We start from the raw sequence: 15,702 nt of genomic DNA on the forward strand, positions 1-15,702 counted from the left end.
CACTCCGCCCTATGGCCCCTACTTCTTCTCCCCCTCGTGAGGATCCCTCCTCCGAGGTACCGTCGATTAGGCAACGACAGTAAAGGTCCATGGATCAAGAACTATACCGGAAATGTAGCAGTAAAATGGACAGCTTGGATTTGGATTTCTGTGAAAGAAAACAGTGTGCAAGTGGAAGTGTGGTTCTTGTACGCAAGCAGTGTTTATCTGGAATTTTGGATTCATCGATCCAGCGTACATACATCTTGATATGGTTCACATGAGCAAGAAGATGAGAAGAAGAAGTGGCATTGTGCCAAAAAGGAAAAGGTGGAAAGAAACAATTTGGTTGAGAAGAGGCCAGTGACTTCATCTTTCTTCAGTCCTCCTGCCTCTCCTCTGTTTGATCTTATGTGATCTGACTATACCCCCCGTATTATCTACCCTTGCTGGTTCGATTGCCAACATTATTTGCTAACTAAACACCGTAGGATCAACACTTAGTACAAGGTTACAGACAAGGCAGAGATTAATGCCTCCAAGAATTTGCTAGGGAAGGAATGAACACTTGGTGGTGCGGCTGGTGGCGGTGCTCTGGCAGGCTGAGGCGCATGCTCAGCTGCTCACGACGACGCCGACATGGCCGCAGTGGTTTTCTTCTTGGTTGCTGGCTTCTTGCCGGTGGCGCTGGCGGCTCCTTTGGCGATCTTGGTGTCGAGCTTGTAGTAGTCCACGAACCAGTCGACGAAGTGGCGGAGGCCGGCGTCGAGGGAGGTGGTGGGGCGGTAGCCGAAGTCGTGCGCCGCGTGGCTGACGTTGGCGTGCGTGAAGGGCACGTCCCCGTTGCTGGGCATGGTGACGACGCGCTTGTTGGCCTTCTTGCCGAGCAGCTTCTCGAGGATGGCCACCATCCGGGTGACCGGCACGGGGGAGGTGTTGCCGAGGTTGTAGACGCGCAGCGGCGCCGGCCCGGTCTTCTTGCCGGTCTTGGCGGAGCCCGTGCTCCTGCCGGCGGTGTCGAGCGCGCCGACGCAGCCCTTGACGACGTCGTCGATGTAGGTGAAGTCGCGTCGCGCGTCGGCGTAGAGCGTGATGGGGTCGCCGGCGACGATGCTGCGGGCGAAGGAGAAGTAGGCCATGTCGGGGCGGCCCCATGGCCCGTACACGGTGAAGAAGCGGAGGCCCGTGATGGAGAGGCCGTAGATGTGGTTGTAGGAGTGCGCAATGGCCTCGCCGGCCTTCTTGGTGGCGGCGTAGAGCGAGGCCGGGCGGTCGGTGCGGTGCTCCTCGGAGAAGGGCGCCTCGGTGTTTAGGCCGTAGACGGAGGAGGAGGAGGCCCAGACTATCGCCGGCTGCGGGTCGGCGTGCTTGGCGGCGGTCTCGAAGACGGTGACGAGGCCGGCCACGTTGGAGGCCACGTACGTCAGCGGCGCCTCCATGGCGTAGCGCACCCCGGCCTGCGCCGCCAGGTGCAGCACGTGCGTGAAGGGCACCGCCTCGAACAGCTTCTCCAGCAGGAGCGCGTCGTTGATGTCGGCGTCGAGGACCACCACGCCGCGGTCGGAGAGGAGCCGCTGCCGCCCGCGCTTGAGCGCCGGGTCGTAGTAGGAGTTGAAGTTGTCGAGGCCCAGCACGCCGTCGCCGCGCGCCCGGAGGGCCAGCGAGCAGTGGGAGCCGACGAACCCGGCCGCGCCCGTGACCAGCACGGAGATGCCCCCGTCCCGGCGCGGCTTGGCGCTCCGCCGGATCTCCTTCTCCCACTTCTCGCCGCCGTACAGCGATGCCGCCGACGCGGACGACATGAGCAGGCTCCGGTGCGACGTGTGCCTGGACGAGCCGGAGGAGGAGGAGGAGGAGGAGGCGTCGGCGGAGACGAGGCTGAAGGAGCGGGAGAGGAGGGACGGGTAGTGGAAGGCGAAGAGGAAGACGAGCGCGAGCGTGGCGAGCACGGTGGCGCGGAAGAGCAGGTGCGACGACGCCGCCACGAACTTGCCGCTGGCCACCCGGCGCAGCAGCAGCGCGCTCCCGCTGGCGTACCGCTCCAGCTTCACCCCCTTCGCCGCCGGGTCCGTCGGCATTGTCGTCACCGTCCGCGCTCGCTCGCTCGCCTGCGGTTGAGTGAAAGCTTTGGCGGGTCGCGTCGTATGCGAATGGGAGTGTGCTCGGTAGCTAGAGGCGGGCGGGCTAGCTGAGGAGGGAGCAGGGGGAGCGAGGTGGATTTAAAGAAGGGATACGTACGTGAGGTGAGGTGGGCTCACGCGGCGGTGGTTTTTGGTTTCGGCTGGACGCCACTGGAGGTGGAGCTGGAGCTGAGTTGAGTTGCGCCTCACTCGCTCGGTCTCCGATTGGGTAAACAACCAACACGACTTGGGAAAATTCTGGTACGATCGCAGCAAAGCCAGGAATGCTTCTTTGCTTGCATGTGGCCCCTCCATGTCAGGCGAGTCTCGCATATCATGATATTCTTCTTCCTAATAGAGCAATACCGACGATGTCGCCTGACTCTCCATGTATGCCGTTCGCCATCCCCGCCGACGATCCCCCGGGGCGGCGCACGGCTCGCCGGCTGTTTCTCTCGCCGATACAGCGCAAACCGGCGGACGAGCGCGCGTCGGGGAGGGACCTGCCTCCTGGACGAGGGCATGAAGGTACTTTCGCCTCGTCTAGCTCTGGATTCTCGACACATGGCGAAATCGCAACGGAGCGGGAGGCTTCGTCGGTGCGGGAGGATGACGTGCGGGCCCGGAGTGGGATGAGGACGGCTGCGTGGAGGAATACTTCGGTCAACTTTGGATCGTGCCGTCCCCGTCCTCACATCCGGCTAGGGTTCTAGCCCAGGGCCGCCGCCGCCACCACCTCGTCTGGATCCGGCGAGAACTGTTCAATTCTCGTCGGTTTCAAGCCACAGATTGTCATCCAATTCGTGAGGGAGAGTTGATTCGGGTGGAGCCAAAATCGTTCAGCTTCGCAAGGGATTTCTGGAGTCGATCCCACGGGAAATCGACTTTCCCGGAAGTGGTGAAGATGCAAGGAGGTCAGCGTGGCCGTGGAGGTCCGGGAGGCCGTGGCGGCGGTGCACCGCGCCGGCCGGACCAGTTTGGAAGGCAGCAGCAACAACGTCAAGGTGGGAACCCTTTCCAGTACAACCGGCCAAGGCAGAATGAGGAGATAGGGCAGCGAGATGCGGGGGAGGTATTGGGGCTGCTCCTCTCGCGGCTCATGGTGGAGGGAGGCCCGGCGCACCTCGGTTCAAGGTGGAGGGAGGTTCATGCCACGGCAGGGTGGGGGAGGAGCGGGCGCCGTGCCGCCTCATGGTGGAGGTCCTGGCGGCAACCGCCCGCCGGGTTCCGTCAACCTCCCCAACCCATTGGTAATCGTCTGAACCCTGGAGAAGTAGTGTGTCAACCAATTGATCCGAGATACAGGTCGGTGATTTGCTACAACTGTGGAGATCCTGGATATTATGTAGGAAATTGTGTGAAGGAGCGTATCTGTTTCATGTGTAATATACCAGGACACCATATGAACAACTGTCCTCTGTGGGCACAACCAATCCCGATGGCTCAGTATGTGGGGAGTGCCAACTCTGGCTTGGGTTTCTTCCATGTTGTGGTGGAGGGACAAGATGAGTGCCAATGGCTCAATTTGAAGAATGTGGGTGTGATCTCCGTGACCCATGGACAGATTAGCTTGAAGGAATTGGAGACCAAGATGTGTGAAACCTGGGATCCGAATTGGCCATGGCAAGTGAGGCAATTAGAAGAGAAGAAGTTTCTGGTTCGTTTCCCCCCACATAGAAGGGTGCTCGATCTGATTGACATACCATCGATCAATCCGAAAGAAGGGAATGACAGAGATAGAGTAACGATGAAGATTATCGAGCTGGGAAGGAGAGCTACCCGAGGTGGGCGAGCTTGAGGAAGTCCGGGTTCAAATTAGGGGAATTCCACCCAAGTGGTGCTCCTGGAAGGTGATTGCACGGATTGGGAAATGCCTTGGACCGATTGTGGATGTGGACTGGGGAGGGATTTTCAAATCCTTTTATGAGGTGGTGAGGGTTAAGTTGGCGAGTAAAAGACTCTACAAAAATTCCTGAAGCGAGAGGATCGTGGTTATGAGGAAGAAATTCTATCAACTTGCTCTTTGAGGTGGAAAGGGCTTCTTCTTCGCCGGCAATATCCAACACCCACCATCTCCGCCTCATGATGATGGAGGTGGTGATGATGCTCGACTTCGATGACGATGAGGATGACTTGCTTGGATAATGATGGTCTTGAAGAAGGGGCGAGAGAGAATGCTGATCGTACACCTCAAGGGAATGGCCAAACCAGTAGCACCTCGTCTACCTACAAGAGGGTGACTGGTACTAAAACTCATGTGGTGGAAGAAGGGCAAGAAAAGGAGCAACCAGAATCTGGCAACAGGTTCCAAGTCTTGATAGATATGGGCATGATGGAAAGTGATGATGAGGATCAAATTATTCCAAATATTGAGGTGGATGAGATTACGGGAACCCTGGAAGATGTAGTGCTTTCGGCTGAGGAAGGTGAACAAAATGTGGAAATGTCTAGGAGGGAGGATGAGAAAGACATGGGACAAGAGGTTAATCGAGCAAACGGACACCTTGGTGTGGAGGATGCAAGTGAGGAAACGGATCGTTGTTCAAGAGCCTACTCCAGCCGAAGCATGCAAGGCGATGAAGAGGAAAAACAACAATTGGGGCCCGAGTGCAAGCTACAAGGCGAGTGCCCGCATAGTTCATGATGGGAAAAAAATGGTTGATAAAGCGGTGGAATTGGTAAAACAAAAGAACCCGGAGGTCCACTGCGAGAGGTAAATCATTTAAACATTCTTTTGCTTCTATTTGCAATGAGGCTTTAGCCGATAAGGCAAATAGATTAAATATTTCTCCGGGTCCTTCGAGCGATTAAAGTGAAAGAGAATATTGGTAAAATGAAAAGCTGTTGAAAAATCTAGAATAGAAAAAATGTTTGATAGCCAACCTCGACATATTTTTACCTGTTGAGATTGATTTAACATTAGAAGACATTATAGAAAATGAAAATAAAGACATTAGTCTAGAAGAACAAGATAGGGAGATGGAATGTGGAGATGAGGATATGTTTGATTCTTTAGAATCGGCTGGCTGCTCTAGGAGGAGTGGTAAAGGCAAAAACAAAAATAAAAATTATTTCAATGATTGGTAGCATTTGGAATATCCGGGTTTTAATAACCCTGTAAGAGTTTTACAAGCCATTGAGTTTATTCAAAAACACAAACCTGATTTTATTGGCTTTTCGGAAACGAAAAAGGAGGACTTTAGTCCTGGTTTCTTAGACGGCTTAACAAAATCTGGGTGCTTTTCGTGGAATAAGGTACCGGCGGTAGGGACGGCTGGTGGTATTTTGCTCGGAATAAATGAGGAAAAGTTTGAGGTGGTTAATTGGGTGACACGAAAATTCTCTGTTTGTGCAAGCCGTTAGAAATAGAAAGGATTCTTTTATTTGGAATCTAGTAACTCGTTTATGGAGTTGCTAATGATGAAAACAAACAAGCTTTCTTAGATGAGCTCGGAAAAAATATGTTCTAATAATAACTTGCCTATTCTCGGTTGGGGGTGATTTTAATCTCATTAGAGATTCGTCCGAGAAGAGTAATCGAACATAAAACAAAGTTGGGCTGATAGGTTTAATAACTGGATCAACCAGTTTGGGCTCATGGAATTGAAACCTTCTAATAGGTTGTTTACTTGGTCGAATAACCAGCAAATGCCAATTATGGCCGCAATAGATAAAATCTTTGTCTCTACTTGTTGGGATGCACATTTCCCCATGGCTCACGTTCAAGCATTAGCTCGAATGGGGAGTGATCATATGCCTCTCTTGATCAATTTGGGGGTTGGGAGAGAAAATATTCAAAAGCCTTTCCGTTTTGAGAAATGGTGGCTAGAAAAAGAAGAGTGCGCTAGAATCATCTTTGATTCGTGGAACAAACCGTGTAGGGGTACTTCGCTTCGATATTTGGCTTGAAAAGCAAAAAAGACTCGAAAAATGTTTGAGAGGTTGGAATGCTAACATAGAATCTGACCGGAAAAAAAGAAGAAGCAACTTATTGCTGAGTTTGACTGTCTAGACATTATGTCCGAGACACGAGACTCTCCTTCCCGAGGAATTCCGAGAGAATGAAGCATATTTCTAATGAGATTAACGAGCATTTATGCTAATGAGGAGATTAAGGCGAGGCGAGAGATCGAGAGAAAGAGAGATCCTAGAAGGGGATAGGAACACAAGGTATTTCCATGCTGTAGCAAACCAAAGAAGGAGGAAAAAAAGATAGCCATTTTAGAAGGGCCATTAGGTGATGAAGTAATCGAAACAAAAGATATGTTAAAGATAGCAGTAGATTATTATAGAAAACTGTTTGGTAAAGAGGAAAAAATGGACGTGTCCTTGATGGACTCGTTCTGGGAACCTGAGGACATGGTTACTGAGGAGGAAAATATGATCTTAGATGCGCCGTTTACGGAAGAAGAAATTAAGGAGGCGGTTTTTGGCTCTTATGCCGAGGGCGCACCCGGCCCCGATGGGTTTACCTTCTGTTTTACCGAAATTCCGGGAAGTGATAAAAAAGGACTTGATCAATCTCTTTAGAGATTTTGATAACAATTCCGCTCTTATGTATAGGATGAACTTTAGTCCGGTCACTCTTATTCCTAAAGAGGCGGATGCAAAAACTTTGAAGAAATTTAGACCAATAGCCTTAACTAATTGTTGCTTTAAGATTTTTTCGAAGGCTTGTACTAATAAGTTGGGAAAATGTGCTGATAGGCTTATTTCCTCTAGTCGGACGAGCGTTTATTAGGGGGAGGTATATACTTGAGAGTGTGGTTACGAGCACATGAAATCGTCCACGATGTCCATCATAACAAAGAAGAAGGTTTGATTCTTAAACTAGATTACGAGAAGGCATATGATAAAGTGGACTTGGCCTTTTTAGAGGAGATGCTTAGACAAAGAGGCTTTAGCCAAAGATGGATAAAGAAAATTCATTTGCTAACACATGGAGGGTCGGTCGGGATTAGGATCAATGACCAGAATAGTGATTTTTTCTTAATCGGAAAAGGCTTGCGGCGGGGAGATCCTATGTCCCCTATTCTCTACAATTTAATAGCGGATGTCTTTTCTAAAATGCTCACTAGAGCCGCGAATCGGGGGCTGGTTTCGGGTTTATTAACTAGATTCCGGCCGGAGGTGTCCTCGGCTTACAATATGCCGACGACACGCTCTTGTTCCTGCAAAATAATATAGATGAAGCCTTGAACCTTAAATGGATCCTCTCTATGTTTGAACAAATGTCGGGAATGAGAATAAACTTTGAGAAGTGCGATTTGGTTCCTATTAATGTTCCCGAGGATCAAAGGAATATTTTATCTCAAGTCTTTGGTCGTAAAGTGAGTGCTTTTCCAATTAAGTACACTGGGAGTACCTCTTCACTATGGAAAGTTAAGAAAAGAAGATTTGCAACCGTTAATCGATAAAATTATCAAAAGGATAGGAGGTTGGCGAGGTAGACTGCTTGTCCTATGCAGCTAGGATTGTTTTGATTAGATCTTGCCTAGCAAGTATTCCCACTTACTTGATGTCTGCTCGTTAAGTTTCCTAAGTGGGCCATTAGGGCTATTAACTCCCGTGATGGCTCATTGTCACGTGGGATAACTACGAGGGGCATAATAAATATCATTTAGCTAACTCGGGATTTGGTAACCATGAAAAAAGAGTATGGTGGCTTGGGGATTCCGAACATCGGAGAAATGAACCTTTGCTTACTTGCTTCTTGGATTAGAAGATATAGCTTAGATGAGAACAAGTTATGGAAACAGATTGTGGATTTTAAGTACGACACTCAAAACCCGAACATTTTCGAGTTGCCATGGAAACAATTTGTCTCCTTTTTGGAAAGGGGTCATGTGGGCGACAAATGCTTGCAAAAATTGGGTACAAATGGGTTGTTGGCTCTGGAACAAAAGTTAGATTTTGGGAAGACCAATGGTTTGGAGGCACTAGCCTTGCCATCCTTTTCGGGATATTTATTTCATTTGTAACCAGCGAGGAGTGACGATTAGAGGTGTTTGGGATGGAGTAGACATCAAACTCACCTTTAGGAGGGTCTTTGATGATAGGATGATGGAACAATGGGTCCAAATTGAGCGAGATCATTAGATCGATTCGGTTCTCCGAAGTGGAAGATGCATTAGTGTGGGATTTACATAGCTCCGGTTTGTATACTTCGCAATCTCTATATGCAATGATTAACTTTAGAGGAATTACGCCGGTCTTTATTCAGACTGTGTGGAACCTTAATATTCCCCCTAGGGTACATGTCTTTTTATGGTTGCTATCCCACAACAAGTTGCTTACTAGAGATAACCTGTGTAAGCGTCGGGAAGTTTCGGACAAAACTTGCTTGCTATGCTCCGAAAATGAAAGTATTCAACACCTGTTCTTCTCCTGTGACATTGTGAGGTTATTGTGGCGGGATATAGCTAGCACTTTGGACGGTGTTATGGTAGTGGACTTTGAGAGTCCGGCCGGATTGTGGATTAGTAACAAAAGAAATGCTATGGTCAATTTGGTTAATGCTGCTTTACTTTGGACAATGTGGAAGTTTAGAAATGACATTCATTTTGGTCGATGTACTTGGTCCAGTTTGCGGGTGTTGTGGATTCGTTTGGTGAAAATGCTGAAAAGATGGACGTCTCTATGTCCGGCAAGACATGCGGAGCAGCTGTCACTTGTGTATCCCGAGGTTGGAACAGAGAGCAATGGCAGCCCCGGCGCCGCAAAGCGAAGAAGCGGAGGGTGGTTCCGGGGCCGCGGACTCCGGAAGTACAATGCCGTCGAGTGTTGAGCTGATAAAAAAGGCAAGAAGAAACAGGAAGTGTAACTCTGAAGGAGTTGTAGTGCTGTGTGTACATTCTTGTCAAAAATGTAGATGGTCTCCTGTTTCTTGCTTTCTCGTTTTGGTGCTGTGTGTGGTGCGTTAGTGGTTGATGGTTCTAGCCAGTGAGGTAGCTGAGTTGAAGTGGTTGTGTGTTCTGAACTTTGATACATTTCGTTTTTCACCTGAGAAATGGAATGGGGCGGAGAGCCTATGTTTCTAAAAAAATAATAGAGCAATACCTATCAGACACCGGAATGTACCGGAGTGGCTGAGCCAGTAGCACAGAGTTTGCCGACATATCAGGGGAGGTCGCTTCCTAAACCGATAATCGAAGTAGCAAAGTGCAAGAACAATGGTAAGCAAGCTACTTGTTTCACACTTACAAACTCTCAGGACAACATCATTGATAATAGTAAGCAAGCAAGCAAGCGTGCTAAGAAGCTTCATTGAAGTGCCAAACACCTTGTGTGCACACAGTTTGAACATAAGATAATATTAATCTTCTGTGTTAGCTCCCATGTGTACGTGCATAGCTGGTACAAGGAGAAGTTGTACACGTCGTTAACCAATCCTCGTAACAACTATCGCAATTATACGTGGACGGCGTAGCTTAGAAGAACACATCAACAAGTGTTCGGCGAAATAACGCTCACTTGAAATCGTAGGAACGCTCACTTCAATTATCGCTGAAGCTAAAGTACTCTACAAGTACAAATCAAATCAACAAACTAAGCAAAACAACTTTAGGTCTTACATATCCAAGCAACAAGTAAGCAAAACTATAAAATCGAACCAAGAACTCTCTATCCGTAGCTACCTTACTGTAGATCTAAGGTGGGTTGGGAGGTACAGTCGGTCTCGATGGGGGAAGATGATGACATGTCAGGCATAGGAGGATGAGCTGCCTCGACGGAGCTCCATTGGCTTGAGAAGAGACATTCCCTTACCTTGGTGGCCGGCGAACAACTATGGAGGGAGAGCTTGAATGGGGAAAATGGTGGCGCGGCTTCGGGCGGTGAGGTGGGGAGGTGTAAATAGGCGGGGGGGGGGGGGAGTATCGGCCAAAGGTGAGCTAATTTCTTCTGCCGCATTTTCCCGGCGCGCGCGGGCTCCCGCCATCCCTCACTCACATCAGCGCGGCATGTTTTTTGCTTCAGCGAGCGCAAGACGAGGCTGCATCCCAAAAAACGGTCAAATTAGGCGTTCCCCCTCATACAACTTTTCGTGCTTTAGACTTCGTGTGATGCAGAGATTCTTTTTTCCATATGCATCAAACTTTCCAAAACCCATTGTTACTAACCAAACACGGTCTAAATATCTAGGATACCCACTGGAGACGAGAAAAGGATACGTCCGTTTATGTTGGGTTATGCGTTTAGGTACCAAGTACCATGCTATTCCGTACACTCAGTGTACATACGTACACACGGTTCGTTTTCCGTTTTGTGCAATGCACACTGGCACTGCGTCACTTACATACACAATTGAATTTGCTTATAATTGTGTCTCTTTTAACTGATGCATATTACGGGATTTGCACCCCGATCTGGCATCCCTCTCCTTCCTTGACTCGTGTGGCATTGGTCCTTTGGCTCTGATGATGTTTTGGTCCTTGCGCTGTGATGATGTTCCGGCCATTCCGTGATCGATGTGGCTCTGGGGTTATCCATGCATGTGCACGGGCTGCACCGGCATGATAAATCGCATGTGGTGTTTAGCACTGGCGGTGCAATAGATGCGATGGCCTCGCGCCCCCTACACGTAAGGCATGTTTTCCTTTGCTTGATCGCTGCAGAGTTCATATTGGTACCTAGTTTCTCAGCCAATAGGACCATCTCCTATGAACAAAACATCCTAGTTCATCATCTTCAATTGCAAAACCATTTAAGAGGCATCGACCATGCCGCTGTCGATGGTGTTGTGGGTGGCTCACGGCGGAGCTCCGAGGGGAGCAAGAGCGGTGCGGAGGGGAAGACCTGGCGTAGGCAGAGACAACAGGGGGCGAGCTGGGGCCGTGACTCTCTCCATCTATGGAGGCTCAAAGGAAAAGTCGCTTATGAAGTTGAACTTCATTTTAGTTGACTAGTATACATTGTTTTGGCTCTATTTTTTTTTAAATAAGGGGGAGTCCTCTGTCTCTGCATCAGTAGACGCACGTAACATTTTTATTTAGTTTTCCAATCGTAGCACATATATAAGTGTCAATTTACACTGAGGGATCGGACAAGGTTAAAATATAAAGGACGCGACTAGCGAGCCCCCGGGGGCCTGGTAGGCCGATCCAGCCCCCGTTTCCATTTAAGGAAAGATTCCCCCGGGACCATCTTCCCACGTCCAAAAAAGGAAAGGAGCAATTAATGAGCGGGAAACTGTCTCCCGAGCGGGAATTTCGGGCCCAGATAGCCCCAGACCAAATACAAAAGGACCGACCCAGCCCCAGATCCAAGACAAAAAAACAAGTCTTTTTGTCACCACGGTCTCTTCCTCCTCCCTTCCTCCTTCTTCCTCCTTCGTTGGCCCCCAGATCTGTCTTCCTCCTGCAAATCTCCATGAAAACGTCCTGAATCAGGCAAATCAAAACATCTGAAGCTTCAAATTCGTGCATCCTCCAGATCAAGAAGGTACTTTCTTAAACAGAAATCACCGACTCCGCTTCCTACGACTTTCGGCATCCTCCGGATATGTGGAATCCCGGGAGCAAAAATCTAGGGGATTTCCGGTAGCAAAAGCCTACCCCTATCTCTCTACCCCCGCCCCCACGTGCGGATAAATGGACCTCCTTTTGTATGTTGAAAAAAGAACTAAGTAGATTGCAAAAAGAAGTAGAGAAAATCTACACATGCCTGTGAGAACATAGTTGATGTGCATAGTTGTAAAAGCATCATAGTAACAGGTGCAAAGTAGAAAAGGTTGCAAGTTTCAACTCCCCCAAGTTGCAACATATATGCAGTTGGATGATAATAGGTAGTAGTTTGCATTTACTAGAAACTAGCCTAAGATCAAGCATTGTAGAAGATGTTCCTGGAGACATCTTTTTCCAACTCAATCTCAAACAAAAAAGGACTTGACTTGCAAAAAGTAGCTAGCTTGACTTTGCAAAATCTGAGCACTGATAGTTATCTGCATCTGTCTTATCTGACTTTGGGTGTCGAAGTAGGAACCTTCTTTGACTTAGCTTCTTTGCTCATCCTGCCACCATAGTTATCTGCATCATGACAAAAGAAAAAATTCAATATAGTTGCTAGTAATCTGAATCTTTGTCACAAATGAGACATTTGTATCCAAATTACTTCTATATCTAGCATGGAATTCTATTTGTTAAAAAACTGAAAAGCTAACTTAGATTGTCATTCCGCAGATGTCCGGCTTGGATCTTAATGCTACACCTACAGAAGATGTTGAAATGGACGATGTGGAACCGCTATTTTGCACTCAAGCTGTCCCAGAACCAGTTGTAGGCGAATCTCAGGACCCAGATTCTGATGTCCATGAAGGCGTGGTTGCTAATTCGATAGATATAGTGGCAGGGGACATGAACACAACGGGGAGCAAGCGGCAAGCTGCCGGAAACCAAAGCTTCCCTACAACAACTTTTCCTACGGATACCACCACCAACCCCGATTTTGTTGAAGGTGGAAGTGATGGAGAAGCGGTTGGAATCACCGAAGAAATTTTGTCCAGTCCTCAAGAACCTTTTCTTGGTATGCGATTTGATACCCTAGCCGATGCAAGAGCTCACTACAATGCTTATGCTGCAAAATTGGGATTCTCTATCAAGAATAATACATCAAAAAAGAAAGCACATACAAATGAACTTGAGAAGCGGCGGTTCGTGTGCAACAAGTATCGCGCACCAAAAAGCGAGGAACAAATGGAGCAAGAAAGAATGGCCTTTACCGAAGATGTTAGCCCTGTTGAGCTTGATGATGATAATGATGAGGAACAGGAAGCTGGACCATCAAAAAAGAAAAAAACTGCCAGCAAGTTTGGGGTTAAGCGAAAGAGAGAAACCATCAAGCACACAAAGTGTCGAGCAAGAATGTTTGTGAAATTGATTAATAACAAGTGGGAGGTGACTTATTTTATTGCAGAGCATAACCATCCAATGATTGTGAAACCATCTTTGATAAAATACTTGAGATCTCACGAGAGGAATTCCAAGAGATGAGAAAGAATTTCTAAGATGCCTTCACAAGCTGCAACTTGGACACGAGTTTGTATGCCAACCTCTATGCCTTCACTGAGCTTATAGTTTGTAGTAATATATGCTACTAAGTAGTACATCAACATGAGGAAGAAAACAAAAAAAAGTTCACATGTGGAATGCAAATTAGGAAATAGTAGTGTGCAATTTACTTGTGCAGTGTATGCAACTGGGAAAATTATATGAACATGTGATCTAAAAAGAAGAACCAAATGTGGTAAGTACAGTGCGCCACTTAGCTAAAAAATATGTCGGTAGTGTGTGATTTAGTTTAGCATCAGTTTATAACTTGGTAGAGTTGAAGTTATGAAAATAAGGGACAATGTAGGTTAAAAAGGTACGCAATAAAATTGAAGAAATATGTATCTTGAGCATCAACATAATTAACTTGCAAAAAACCTTTAATATAACACTTGCAAAAAAACATTTACGAGGCGCATGATGGAGGTGATGTCTGAATTTTATGGTGAAGATTGCATTGTACCCTATGGCCCGAGAACAATATCAAACTTGAGGTCATCATTCAGAAGCGAGAACAAAGAGCTAGACATAAGTGACACACTTGAGTATTTCAAAGAGTTGCAGCAAAAAGACCCGGAATTCTTCTACGAATTCTCCTTCGATTCGGAAAACGAGAGTTGAACACATTTTTTGGGTTGACGAGTTTGGCGAGAAAAGCATATGCGAAGCATACCATGATTGCATCTCGTTCGACACTACTTTCACGTACAAATATCTTTAGCATGCCGTTTGCACCATTCATTGGTATAAATAGACATGGTCGATCATTTATGTTGGGTTGTGGTTTCCTAAGAGATGAAAAGGAAGAAAGTTTTGAATGGCTGTTCCGCGTCTTCTTGAAAGCAATGAAAGGGAAGCAACCAACAAACATAATTACAGACCAAGATTGGGCTATGAGGAATGCAATAGCTGCTATTTTTCCATTATGTTGCCATCGAAGCTGCGAGATGGCACATAATGAAAAAAGCTAATGAGAAACTTGGATCATTCCTAGGACGACGTCCGAGCTCGGCTGAAGATTTCAATGAATGTGTTGACGAGAGTATGACTCGTAGAAGAGTTTGAAGCAAGCCGGGCGAGTTGATTCGGAAATGGGACTTGGCGCGAACGAAACATTCATTTGGTTGAAGGGTAATGCTCATACATGGGTTCCATGTTACTTCGAGGATCGCTTCTTCCCCTTCTTGCGGTCAACTCAAAGAAGCGAGGGATTCAACGCTTGTTTTAAAGCGGTGCATTAATCCAGAAATTCAATCAAGCACTTTGTGAGGCGGTATGAGAAACTTCAGGCCAAAATATTGGGCAAGGAGGGCAACAATGATTACGGGACGGATGAGCTTGAGGTTCGGCCAAGAACAACTTTCCCGATAGAAAGGCATGCAATGGCAGTTTATACAAGGGACATCTTCCACGAGTTCATGCTTGGAGTTTGGACTTATTGGTCGATACGATGTGCAAGTGATAGGAACAAACATGTTCGAATTAATTCCTAACAACCTCGGATGCTACCCTTATGGGTCCGAAACTACTATGTAAATGGTAGTGGTGGTGCCTACAACCGTGATTGCTTTGCAAGTATCGGCGCGATGGTATTCTTTGCTGCCACGTGCTAAAAGTGTTCACGCATGTAGGAATTAATGCGATACCGGAGAGGTTCATCATGCGCGAGATGGACTCGGCAAGCGGTAGAGTATGTGCCTATGCATATCGGGCCGTACAAGATGATGTGATGCCTGAACAGTCACGTCAGAAGGTGCGGTTTGCAAACTTGTCGACATCGTTTGTGCAAATGGCTAAATTAGGTAGTGAGTCAGATCAAGCGGAAGCTATTGCTCGCAGGCACATAAAAGAGATGGGAGCTGAGTTTGTCCAACTACAAAAGGTTCGAAAGAAGAAGAATGCCCAGCAACCAAGCACTAGTGCGCCACATCCAAACGCAGCTCCTAATGCTCGGCAACAAACAAGCAGCCCCAAATGCCCCGCAGCAAACAGCAACTCCAAGCATGAGCAGGCAAAGAGCAGCTCCTAACGCTCCGCAACAAACAGCAGCCCCAAATGCCCCGCATCAAACAGCAACTCCGAGCATGCGCCGGCAACGAACAGGTCCTAATGCTCCGCAACAAACAGAAGACCCCAATGTCACACAGCAAACAGCAACTCCAAGCATGCATCGGCAAAGAGCGGCTCCTAATGCTCGCAGAGCAAACAGCAAGTGCAAGCATGACTCAGCGAAACCTAGTTCCTAATTTGCCACAGGAAAGAGCAGTGCGTACTGTGCATTGCCCGTCAACTTCAGCTCCTAATGTGTGTCAGTCAGGAAATGCAGGAGCTCCCCAGAAAGGACCACAGCCTGCACCATCCACCTGGGCATCACACACTGCAAACATTGCTGGTACCCATGGGTGGACATCTTCAGGTTCTGCACATTTTTCGGCACAACAACCAACATCAAGCACCCATAATCAGTCAACATCAATGAAGTCCGACCATGCTTGTGCCTCAACGTCCATTACGTGCGAAGAAATCGTGTTCTACAAACCAAACGTTGTCCGTGCGAC

At 47.8% G+C, this 15,702-nt stretch overlaps 1 protein-coding gene across 2 annotated transcripts; it reads right to left on the reverse strand.

The window, feature by feature from the left end:
* Window positions 1-172: 172 nt before the first annotated feature.
* Window positions 173-2,152, reverse strand: LOC124653557 (UDP-glucuronate 4-epimerase 6-like). 2 transcript variants are annotated; one of them, XM_047192615.1, is made up of 2 exons: window positions 675-2,152; window positions 173-638 (listed from the first exon to the last, which is right to left on the reverse strand). In XM_047192615.1, the coding sequence occupies exons 1-2, from the start codon at window positions 2,055-2,057 to the stop codon at window positions 603-605; spliced, it is 1,419 nt and encodes a 472-aa protein (XP_047048571.1). In that variant the 5' UTR covers window positions 2,058-2,152; the 3' UTR covers window positions 173-602. The 2 variants fall into 2 exon arrangements, with proteins under 2 accessions (XP_047048571.1, XP_047048570.1); XM_047192614.1 differs by having other exon boundaries at window positions 173-2,152.
* Between the last annotated feature and the right edge of the window lie 13,550 nt (window positions 2,153-15,702).

The sequence above is a fragment of the Lolium rigidum genome, chromosome 5, assembly GCF_022539505.1.
Source record: "Lolium rigidum isolate FL_2022 chromosome 5, APGP_CSIRO_Lrig_0.1, whole genome shotgun sequence".
Taxonomy (NCBI): Eukaryota; Viridiplantae; Streptophyta; class Magnoliopsida; order Poales; family Poaceae; genus Lolium; species Lolium rigidum.

What these genes read in the sequence shown, in the direction of transcription:
- LOC124653557 (XM_047192614.1), bottom strand. Translation starts at nt 2,057, where the DNA reads ATGCCGACGGACCCGGCGGCGAAGGGGGTGAAGCTGGAGCGGTACGCC.